This window comes from Anolis carolinensis, unplaced genomic scaffold (assembly GCF_035594765.1).
Source record: "Anolis carolinensis isolate JA03-04 unplaced genomic scaffold, rAnoCar3.1.pri scaffold_8, whole genome shotgun sequence".
NCBI classification, from domain to species: Eukaryota; Metazoa; Chordata; class Lepidosauria; order Squamata; family Dactyloidae; genus Anolis; species Anolis carolinensis.
Window position 1 is genome coordinate 23,550,577 of NW_026943819.1, and position 12,437 is coordinate 23,563,013.

The following is a 12,437-nucleotide window of genomic DNA, read 5'->3' on the forward strand; positions in this document are numbered from 1 at the left end:
CTTTGTGTCCCTGTGAATGGCGGCTCAGAGTCTGTCTGCTTCCATTTGTACTTTACTGTCCAGAGAGGGTAACATAATTCCTATTCTCTTAGGTGTCCGAGTTGTTATCCTTGGCCAGAATAGAGTCTTTCATTCAGAAGCAGGAAAAGCTGCTGGAATCAGGGGTTACTGAGCGGGAAGAAAACGAGGGAGACGAAGATGCCAAGGCCCTTGAGCAAGCATTGGATTTGGACACGAAATTGATGGAAGTACCACACGTGCCAGTAGAAGGCAGCAATGAGCTTGGTAAGGTTTTTTTTCCCTATTTTCTGTATCTCTTTACCTTATACACTGAACATATTGGCACTGCCCTTGGAAAGTACAATTCCTATTATCAGTTGAGGATATTTTACTGATCTTAGAGTGGAAAGAGGAAACTGTGAACAATAGTGAACTATATTGAAATGATTGACGTCTGCCACAGATTAGCAGAGTCTCACTGGAGGACCAAGAAGATTCCAAGAAAGGATTGGTCCATAATGTGCATTCTTAGCACACAAAAAGTTACAGGTTGAAACCTTGCATCACCAGTTGTGAGTTGGATGGACTGATGATCTTATTCAGTATAAAAGCATCTTTTATTATTCTTTCTTCTCTTGGGAGTTCTTTAATGTGACCAATATGAGCTGTTTTCCTAGCAGCTGGTGTTCTCCATTGCTAAGCCCGGATGCTTCCATAAGGTGGCAGCAAAGTGACACGAATGTAAAGAACAATAATGCAGTGTGTGTGCCTTCAACTTGCTTCTCTGTTTATGAATTTCATAGGGTTCTCTTCAGCAAGAAATACTCAGAGGTAGCTTGCCATTGCCTTGCACTGACTGTTGCCTCCATAACCTGGTCTTCCCTGGTATTCTAATAATAATATAATAATAATAACTTTATTTTTATACCCTGCCTCCATCTCCCCGAAGGGACTCGGGGCGGCTTACATGGGGCCAAGCCCAGGTGAAAACAGACAATATAAAAAACCAACAATATAAAAACAAATCAATAAAACATATAAGGTCATCATATACAGTAAATTCTCTCATCCAGGTCCTAACCAGGCCTCTCAGCTTAGTTTCCGAGACCAGATGGTATCTCGGAACATCAGGGCATTTAAGGCTTATAAAAAGAACACTGGCCCCACACTGGAGTAGGATGTGCTGAAATCATAGCTACAACATAGCTATATCATGTTAGACAGTTATATTGAAGAATATGACTAAAAATAGGCATGGATTCCTGTCAAATTGCCCCAAAGTTGTGAAATAAAGTAACATCACATAAAATAAGGTGAAATTATTGTTGTTGTTGTTGTTGTTGTTGTTATTAGAAACACAAGTTGAATCCACAGCAGACACTCTGCTGGCTGTTGTACTGGATCACATGTCGGACACTTCCCAAGTGTTATTATTATTATAGTTTACACCCAATTTTGCAAAAGACATTAATATTCTTCTCTCTTGTGTTTCAAATGGGGAGGGAGGTATCAGAAGGCTAAGATTTGCTACGACCTGTGCAGTATATTGGAGTGAGATTGGAACTGCAGACTCAAAGTCTTTGAGCCAATGTGCTCCACCTAACAGAGACTATCTTTTGGAGGTCTTAAACAAAGATTGGATGTCAACCTCTCAGGATTGCTTTACCAGTTGATTCCTTCCATGGCCCTTTCGGTTCTTCCAACCCTTTAGTTCTGTTTCATTCTGTGATTCAGTTCAATTGATATGTCATTTTCAGAGCATAACCTGCAACAGTATTTAACCCCCAAATCTAATCAGCAATTTCAGTTAAAAAGAATAATTGGGGAGGGGGGTTGGATCTGTTCAAGGCCTGCTTCTGTCCCCTGGTCCAGATGGATGACTTTTCTGGCTTAAGCTCATTTTTCTTTTGCTTCATCTTGACTTGGTAGAATCTGAGACGCTGTTGGCAGACGTTGCTTTGGATCTTCTCCATCTGGTCATGGTTGACCATTGGAGCTGGCTGTGCACCGAGAACATGCAGAGGCTTCTGCACCTGCTCTTTGGGACACTTATCCAAAGGTAAGGCTCTGCTGTTTTACTGGATCTCTGGCTATTTCAGGACTACAACTCCAATAATTCCTGTCTGGGGCTGGTGGAAGCTCTAGCCCCACCCATTGCAAAACTAGAAAAAGAAGTTTGGAATTTGACTCCGGAACGGTCCTTCAGTTCTAAATAGACTTCAGTCCTAAATAGGCTTCAGTCCTAAATAGACTAATTTAGCTTGTTGTGAATGAACCATTTTCCTGCAGGAATTTTCTCTGATACATTTCAGTATAAGCAGAGATGTCTACTGTGGTTCAAAGGTCTAGGCTTCAAGGAAGCTTCCAAAATCCTAGTTACCTTCCTTTCATTTGTTGTTGTTACCTTTCTACTGTTTTATAGTTTGATTCATTCTTCATTCCAATTTATTTTATAGTATATTTTATGCTGCATTTCAATTTTGTAATTTCCAAAGTTGTGCATAAAATAAAACAGCAAAATTATTTTAAAATTCAAAATAGCTTTTAAACACCATAAAAGCAGTTTAATGCAACACACCATCATTCAACAGCCTTCCATCTCAGGCCCAAAAGGTCTTTGCCATTTCGGCTCTTCAGAGACCTGTTTGCAGACAATCCCAAAGGACAGGCGCCTGGGCTGCGAAGGACAGCATGTTAAGTGTTTCTTTTCTTAATCGAGCATCCTCAAGAAAAGGCTGCCAGAAAGAGTGGAGGCCAGGGTGATGATGCCAGGTGCTGGAATGCTGGTTTTCCTTTTAAAGAAAATCGGGTCAGGAAGAAGAACGAGACACATTTCCTAAATGGGCTTTTTAAAAGTCGACTGACAAGCTGCAAAGTGATACCCTTCAGAGAGAGACAGAGATGCTGAGGGCCACGGGGCCGTTGGGTTGAATGTCCTTGCTGCAAATATGCTCGATAAGCCTGCAGCCATGGTCATGCGGAGTTGGGTTATTTTTCTTTGGGAAGGAGTCATACGTGAATGCTTGCCTTTCTTGGAATCCCAATAGGCCTAGATGACAGAAATGTCTCATGCGAGCCAAGGAGGAGTTGCCTGTTCAACAGCAGTCAATGCTTTCAATCTTATGGGTTTATCCCCACTCAAATAGGCTCATGGACTCCATTCTTGATGGTAACAATTCCTGATTCAGTGGGCCTTCTCTAGTTGGGACTAACAACTGCAATCTCTACTGTTGGTTGGTTGAATGGGACACATTTTCAGTTGTTGAAGGCATTTAATTTCCCACCAATCTCCTGCCTATTTTCACATCTATCCTTCTCCATTTGCTTATTTTCTCTTACACTTACCAAACATTATTGCCTTTTCAATGAATCATGATAAGCCTCAGTTTTGTCACCTTCACTACCAGTTGTTGCATACCGTCAAGTTGTTTCCAATTTAAGGCCATCCTAAGACGATTCTATCACAAGGTTCTCTTGACAAGATTTTTTTAGAGAAGGGTTGCCTTTGTTTTCCTCTGTGGTTGAGAGAGTGTGTCTTGCCCAAGGCCACCCAGTGGGTTTTCATGGGCGAGGGTTCAAATGCACTTTATCCATTAGCCCTATTTTCAAAAGTGAGTTGCACTAGCCCGCCCATCCATGCCTAGAAATGGACTTTATTCCAGGCTCATTGGTTGGTTCGAGATTGCTTTTATTTTGTCACAACTGCTATGCTGTTATAATTGTTGTTCAATAAATATAAATAAACAACAAGGTTTGATAAGACTTGGTTACACTCAATGTAGTAAGTTAAAATAAGGCAATTATAATAATACAGCAAATAAATATGATAAATGAATATATACATCATATTTCCTTATCACCCCTACAGTTTACCCCCTTTTATTCTGTTTTATGATATTGTCTATGCATTTTAATGTGATTATATTTTATGGTGTTGACCTGGCTCGTCCCCATGTAAGCCGCTCTGAGTCCCCTTGGGGAGATGGAGGTGGGGTACAAAAATAAAGTTGTTGTTGTTGTTATATTATTATTATTATTATTATTATTCCCTATTATTATTATTATAATACCCTAGTCTCCAGTCATAGTCCAGTGCTCAAGTCACTACTGTCACATAGTGATGCTGCAGTGACAATTAAAACACCATAGTAATCTTAATAAAACACCAACTAAAACATTTAGAGAAAAGCAGAGTAATGAGAGCCGAGTGGTAAAAATTTAGTGAAAGACTAGCATATCCATTTCAAAACCTCAGATCCTGTTTGAAAATGCACACCCATTGCTAGGCATGAAGACATAACTAGATGTACTGCCCATTGCCCCAGCCGTTCTAATTTATAGAGTGTCACAGAATGTGGGGCAGATGATTTTTAAGGAGATGTCAGGTTGCCCTTGGGCATGAGGCTGGCATTGAGATCTTGGCATTTCGCTTGGGCCAAAGTGAAGGGTCAGAACAACTTCTTGCAGCAACGCTTAGGAATGTGCAGATCAATTTTACCTCTTAAATCACATTATTATTATTATTATTATTATTATTATTATTATTATTATTATTACCGCTTTTGGACATAGCGGATGCACCTGAGCACTCCAGCATCTGTTCCTCCCATCTGTTGCTACTACCTTTCATCTTCCTTTGCGTGGCGGGAAAAAGGGAATTTACTGGAAGGGGAGCACACAGGGGGTATCTGTTTTAAATCCCTCCCAATGATGGCAACCGCCAGGAGAGGAAAAAGTACATGCCCGAAAATGGCATTGCTAAGGAAGGAAGGAGTACACCCTTCTCCAGAGAGGCTGTTCTGCCTAGTTATGTAACAGAGAGCAGTCCTTTTTTGGGTTGGCTAAAAAGAGGGGGGTGACAGAGGGGAAGTTAGTTGGTCGGCCAAGAGATGAGATCATCTGGAGCCAAGAAAAGATTTCAGCTTGGGTGGTCTTGCTGCTCAGACCGTAAACAATTCCCTTTGGTCCCATCTGGGCGTCTCGGTATTTTTGCTTACAAGAGGCCGCTCTTTAGGACAAGTGGGATGTCAGGAAACAATTGTCTTTGGAAGTTGCATAAATTGTGTGAGAGAGACCGAGAGTGACTGTGCAAGGCAGTGTTGCAAAATAAAGGCGCATAGTATCAACGTTTGGAGATAATCTTCCATATACGCATCCTTTGAAACCCTAGTTATTACAATTCAGGGAGCCTCATCCCATTTTGTCCTGGGTTCTCTTTCTGAACCAAATCCTGACCATGATGGGATTGGGGAAATCATGGGTGAACATGTTCAGTTTTACTATCACTCGATGAAATATTCTGCTGTAGATATTGGGTGACATGGATGATCCAATAGAGCAGGGATTGCCACAGTCTGAAGATCAGAAGACCTTTCTTGGACATCAGTGGCCCAATTTCTTCAGATTTGAAAGTGATGCTTTGGAGATAAAGAAGCCACCTGTGGGTAGTTCTGTTGGCTATTCCTTTCTGTTCTGGAAAGAGCAAGCATTATATTTAATCATTTTAACTAGCTGAAAAATGAGTTTGTTTAAAAAAATGATGGTGTTGACAGGGATCCCAAGATGACAAGGTCCAAATGGGTGACTCCCTCAAAACCCACAGAGTGTTGTGCATCTCACAGGCTGAACAGTTCCCCACATGTTGATGAACTTTTAGATCTGTGGTCCATGGGCCCTACTTTTCTGGCTGCCAAAGCCCTCACCAAGCTCTTTAAAGCTTCTCAACTCCACCAGTTTTGCTAAACATTTGGCATCACTTTCAACCCAATTTACCCCCCGCCCCCATGTGTAACTTCTAAGTCTGTTTTATTTTTATCCATGACTACCTCTTGTTGTATATACAGTACTTGTATTGTGATTTTGTTGTTATATGCCAATAACGGTTGTGTGTGAATTCCTAATCACACAGACTACCCCCTAATGCATGAGTTCCTACACAGATATCCCATTCCAACCAGCACCCCAGAGAACCCAGTTGCTCCAAAATGCCTGTTTTCCTCCAAAGTCCCTCTCAAAATGGCAGTGGCCACTTCCTGTCACCCTTTGTACATGGAAATAGAGGAATTTGGCCTTGCTTTTTTTGGGAGGGCGGGGGAAGACTGCTAGGAATTGATCCCTGCCCCCTATTTAGATACATCTATCTGCCAAGGCATGATGATTTAAAAAGTATGTCCTGGCTATTATTGGTATTTGGCACCATCAGGTGAGAGAATGGTGGGCATACCAGCCATTGCGACCCCTTTTTTCTTTGAGCCTGTGAGTCAGGGGAGGGATAAAAATATGGGCCCAGACGTTGGAATGTGAAGCGTCTGCCCTGCCTTTCCGTGCCCTGCCCTCAAACTGTCCTCTTTGGCAATGGATGCTACTGTGTCAAAAGGACAGGTAATGCTCATCCAGCCACTGCTGTGTTGTGCAAACATTCGGAGAAGAGAATGCTTTTGTTCTACAACATGATTCAGGTGGGATTCTTCTGTGAGTGAAACCAAATCTTCTGCAGGCAGGATCCTGAGACAGACCTGCGCAACTCAAGGAATGGCCAAACATGATTTGGAAGATGTAGGGGTCATGTGTAAATGTGAGAAACATGACCCCAATCGGCACAGGGGCTTTGAAGCCGGAGATAGGGCTCAGAGAGGGGCTCAGCTTGTCCTTGGCAAGATTCCATCACGGTCCTATGAGGTGACTGCTCTTGAGAACTAGCGACTTTAAATAGATTTCTTGGAAGAATACAATTCCAGACCAACTCTGGGAAAAGCTATTCATCCCACTTTGGGCAAATGGGTGCATGGTGTCATTTACGATTGTTCCGTTTTGAAGGAAAGCGGTCATCATTCAGTCATGGACGGGCAAGCCGCTTCCCCGTAGTTCAATTCCCTGTTAAGTCAAGAGAATAGGAGCAGGTAATGGATTCTCTTTGACCATAAACCTGGAGAACGGCTGACATTCTGACTCGATGACATTATGCCAGACAAAAAAATAATAGAACAAGCCTTGTAAAGGCCAGTTGACTATATTATTGTTCAAAGTGGAGAACCTGTAGCGGTGGGGTAGCCATTCCAGCTTCTCTATCAGGGTAGGGAACCGTGGCAAATTTACTAAATTTGGCCCTCCTGAGATCCAAGTATGTCCCGCTGCAGTTTTCTGGGTGGTCATGCCTCTTTTGCTCAATACCATCATTAGATGGTTTCACAGATCTTATACTGATATTAACCCATCTACAGGAAAGGCCTAAATACCATAAGAGACCAGATCCTTTCTTATTTTGGACACTAAGGAAAACCCACCATGAGTAGTACATGGATCATGGCCTGAGATTGTCTCATAAATGTTAACTAGCAGCCAGAACTTTAATATTTTGGCATTCCCTTTTAGACTTTGGTTGCACCCACTAGTTGAACGTGGTTTTTGATCCTCAAGTAGAAAGAAGTTCTATCAATTTTTGTCCAAATCCCATTGCAAATGCTCCTCTTAACAGTGCCCAGCCTACCTGTGTTTTGCTTTTACTTTTGACGAATGTACAGAGGCACATAGATCTTGGGCCATGCTGGATGGGGATAGTGGACATTTTCATCAAAACTGTCTGTATAGTGGTGGTTTCGCCTCCCTAACCTACTTCCAGAGTATCATTTGAGATCCCTGCTCTGTGCAAAGTGCTAATCCAAAGATAAAGAGAGAACGTCTCATCACATCCTGGATGTCTGCACTTGGAAATTTGAGGAGAGCTCCAGCAAAATGAGATGGGGTCTGGGGCTGAGATGCGTGAAGTAGGGGGAGGCTGCTCAGATGTAGTGTCTGTGTTTTAAAAAGAAATTCAGGCACATGGAGTTGAGTTCCAAAGCTGGTGTTGAAAATAAATGAAAAGCATCCTGAACTTGGCTGATGGTAAGCTAGCTATCATCCGGGGCCCTTGCCTATTGAGTCATTTTCCTTTTCAGATTCCTTCTCCCTGACCTTCCGCTGTGACTTGGGATGGTATGTAGTGAAAGAAGCCTCTGCTGGCTTACAACCGGGTTGACTAGCCGATCTTCATGGCTGCCCACACATGCCTCTCCTTGTAATTATGGCATATTGACAGTCCTAAAATCGGCCTTGAGGTTACAGATGCTTCCCTTCCTCTGCCAAGAGCAAAGCCTTCTCTGTATCAACATCCCAGGGAGAAATTGGCCCTTTTGTTGACTTAAATGTCCTAAGCATGAACACTGGTCCTCCCAAACAACAGATAAGGTGAAAGTTGACTTTATGACTCATGAGTATTTTTTTTAAAAAATGATAATATCTTTATTAGACTAAAAAAAATAAAACACAGATTCAGACCCTGGTCTCCATAAGCATTAGGCTATACTGAGTCTTTATTCCTGCGCATGTCTACCCCTAAATAAGTTTATCTCGCCATATTCTATTGGAATGATGAGTTAGTTGGAAAGCTGCAGGAACTTGGAAGTGGCTAAACAAGCTATGGAACTTTCTTGGTTTTGTTTATTGGTTGCTGCCTTTTGTTGTGTGTGTAAAGTAGCCACTCACAACTGCAGTCCTTGATCCAAAGGCATCCAGCTCAGTATACCACCATCCTCCCCAGATGCCACCTAAAGAAAATAGTGCTAACATGGTGGTGCCAATGTACAGACTAACTAGGTTTTATGTGTTGAAGGCTTTCATGGCCAGGATCACAGGGTTGTTGTATGTTTTCCGGGCTGTATGGCCATGTTCCAGAAATATTCTCTCCTGACGTTTCGCCCACATCTATGGCAGGCATCCTCAGAGGTTGTGAGGTATAACTAGGTTTTGCTGCATGGAATGAAGGAGGAGAGACATCTGAGTCAGCAGGTGTAACCTCAAGGCAGGGCTTCCGCACTGGTGCTCATCTTTTTGGAGAATTAACCATTGATGTTCAGAAAGCCCAGCCAGCCATGAGACAAAAACCGAGAATGAGAAAATCTTTATCAGTTTTCAGGAGTGGTTCTCACTTGAAGGCACAAGAGGGCACTGCTAGCTGATTTTTTTTTCTTTTCTTCCCCTCAATGAGAAAGAATGTTTTGCTAGTTGACTCCAGTAAAGAACAAACCCTTTCTGGTCATCTCCCAATACTTCAGGACTTGGCTTTTCCTGAGGCAATGGCTTCCGATCACATCATTTCTCTTTGTCATTCTTTTATTTGGAAAGAAAGAACAAGTCAATGCTGGGAATAAGTATTGGTGCATTGAGAAGTTGCATTGTTTTTCAAAGGGTCAAGACCTTTGCAACCAATGTTCTGGACCCAAATAGCCATCTTGTCTCCCCTTCAGTCCTATGTCCTCTGCATTTCTGCAATGCTGCATAGAATATCAAGGAAAACTTGGGACCTTTCGCCATTTTGCAAAGGATGACCGACTGTTTTTTAAAGAAGTTATTGGTTCTTCAGATGTCTTCATCTTCCCAGAATCCCTCACCACTGGTCATGCTTGATGGAACTTCAGAAGCATCTAGTGAAGCAGTCTCCATGATTCCATAGCATTGAGACATGATAGTTAAAGTGTTGTCAAACTGCATCATTTTACAGTTTAGATGTATCCTGAGATTCTACCCTAAGGTGGTCTTTCTTAAAATTATCTGATGTGTAGGCTTGGAAGAGTCCCTGCCCCCAAGTGCCAAGGATAAGCACCATATTTATACCTATTGACCACTGATGTTCCTATTTTGCCTGGAAATTTGCTGTGTACACACAGCCAATAGATCCCAAACTGGAACCAGTCCAAGGACCTCCAAGAGCATGACACTGAAGCACCTCTTTGAGATGTTCATATAGTCACCTTGGCCTCTGCTAAGCAGAGTTTTTAGGAAAATGTCAGTGCCACGTAGCATGATATTGCCTTCTGCAAGTGGTAACAGCTCTTCGGAGACTTCAGTATTTTACATCAGGGGTGGGGGGACATTAACCTTGTTGGATGTGCTTTACTTTTTGTTGGGCCTCAAGATTTACCAAGAGCCTAGTGCAAAAGGTATAGCTTTAAATCAGAATCTAACACACCGAGCCATGGAGAGCCAAAGCATTCCCTGCAGGTGGAAAGGGTTATGCAGTGTGCTCCAAACTACGCAAACTGTTTTGACATACGTAGCGTCATAAATCAGTCCAATTTACTTGCTTCTAATAATTGAGTGCCTTGGTACAGGCTGGGTGGATTGTTACATTGTGATTTTATAGTGTAATTTTATTAGATTATGGGCACACGTCCTGCAGAAAATTGGCAGTAAGGCAGGAACCCTTTGTTCGAATCTGCCACTGATGCTAGGACAGATATTCCATCCAAATTCAAAATAGCACATGGATGGAACAGCCAAAGGGGTAGAAAACAGGATTCTGGGAGAATTGTGAGCTGTGGGTTTTGGTTGAGGAACATACAAGAGGGAGATTATATACATTGCTGGAAGAATGTCAATTAACCTCACCGTTCTGTTTTTGCATCCTAATTTGTTTTACATCCTTATAGTAATGGATGCCCAATTCGCAAGTACAGTAGAGACTCACGTATCCAAGCCTCGCTTATCCAAGCTTCTGGATTATCCAAGCCATTTTTGTAGTCAATGTTTTCAATATATTGTGATATTTTGGTGCTAAATTCATAAATACAATAATTGCAACATAACATTACTGCATATTGAACTACTTTTTCTGTAAAAATTCTTGTATAACATGATGTTTTGGTGCTTAATTTGTAAAATCATAACCTAATTTGATGTTTAATAGGCCTTTCCTTAATCCCTCCTTATTATCCAAGATATTCACTTATCCAAGCTTCTGCCGGCCCGTTTAGCTTGGATAAGTGCGACTCTACTGTACTTTCCCCCAAAACACTTGGAACATAAATACTAATACAGTAGAGTTTCACTTATCCAACATAAACAGGCCAGCAGAACGTTGGATAAGCGAATATGTTGGATAATAAGGAGAGATTAAGGAGAAGCCTATTAAACATCAAATTAGGTTATGATTTTACAAATTAAGCACCAAAACAACATGTTACACAACAAATTTGACAGAAAAAGTAATTCAATATGCAGGAATGCTACATAGTAATTACTGTATTTACGAATTTAGCACCAAAATATCATGATGTATTGAAAACATTGACTACAAAAATGCATTGGATAATCCAGAACATTGGATAAGCGAGTGTTGGATAAGTGAGACTCTACTGTATAATGGAAAAGTCCATCTTTCAACAATTGCATTGGCTGTTTCTGCTTACTCATCCCTTCCGCTCAAGAGGATCACAACTGTTTCCCAAAAATGGGTCAGTAATGATGGATTCCCTTCAGTTATCGCAGCTACATCCCCCAAGCCTTCCTATATCCACAGTCTTGGGTTAATGGGAAAGTAGACTAACTTCTCGGCTTGCATCTCTCCTCTTCAAATCCCCCTCTTTTGCCCCCCAACCGGTCTATTCAGGGTCTTTGGCTGCATCTGTTCATTCCCAGCACCTCAGTAATCCGTTCTTTGGCCTTGTGGCGATGGAGGTTGCTCCCTACCGAGGCAAAGTCACTGTGGACAATTGGGCTCCGGGTCACCAGGACAACCATTAAATTGCTAGTGCTTCTTTTCCACTCAGTCAGATTTCACACTTGCAATGTCTTGCCGAGTCTTAGGTTGGTTTGAGTGGGAGAGGACAGGTGAGAGGGAATCCTTCCCCCCTTCCATAAGGTCAAGCTGTGTGGCCAGTTTAATTAGTTCTCATCTGAGGGATTCTACATTTGAGGAGGCAGGCCATTGGCTTGCTGATACTTGTTGAATGAGAATGGTGGCAGGGAACAAATACTTCGCACTAAAAAAAACCCCAAGAGGGCTAAAAAGGGTTCAGCATGTCTACCACGAGTAGGTATCTATGGCAAGTCTTAGGGCCACTTTTATGTCCTCTAACCTGACATCCATTCAGTGATGTTGATGTGTGCTTTCAAATTAGTTTCTGGCTTATGCTGACCCTAAGTCAACCCTCTCATGGGGTTTTCTGGAGCTGAGAGTATGTGACTTGTCCAAGGTCACCCAATGCGTTTCCATGGCTGAGCAGGGAATTGAACCCTGGACTTGTCCTAATATTCAAACTACTGTAACACACTGGCTCTCATTAGTGACATTGCAAGCGTGAATTACAAAATACATATGGAAGGATAATTTTGACAATGTACAATAACCATATCCAGCTGATGCGAGTGCAAGTGGAACTGAACACACAGGAAAGGGTATACAGTGTTCCCTCACTATTCGCTGTTATTCGCTGGATTCGCTGTTTCATGGTTTCTCAATAAACTCTAAAAGACTATTATAAAGCATAAAAAATTACAATTTACAGCCTAAGGAAGGGAGGAAGGAGAAGCTGAAGGGAGAGAAAAGGAGCCCAAAAAGCAACAGGAGGAGAAGGAGGCGATTTATCAACACACGATTGGTTGATAAAAACTTAAAATAGTGT

The 12,437-nt window shown here is 42.0% G+C and overlaps 1 protein-coding gene across 2 annotated transcripts in view; it reads left to right on the forward strand.

Annotated features, from left to right (window-relative positions):
- The window catches only part of snx19 (sorting nexin 19), a 34,415-nt gene that overhangs the window by 8,938 nt on the left and 13,040 nt on the right, over nt 1-12,437 (forward strand). For both annotated transcript variants that reach the window (XM_062961410.1, XM_003223152.4), the window contains exons 7-8: nt 93-285; nt 1,930-2,059. In XM_062961410.1, coding sequence (XP_062817480.1) covers nt 93-285; nt 1,930-2,059 — 323 coding nt within the window. The remainder of the gene's footprint in view (nt 1-92; nt 286-1,929; nt 2,060-12,437) is intronic.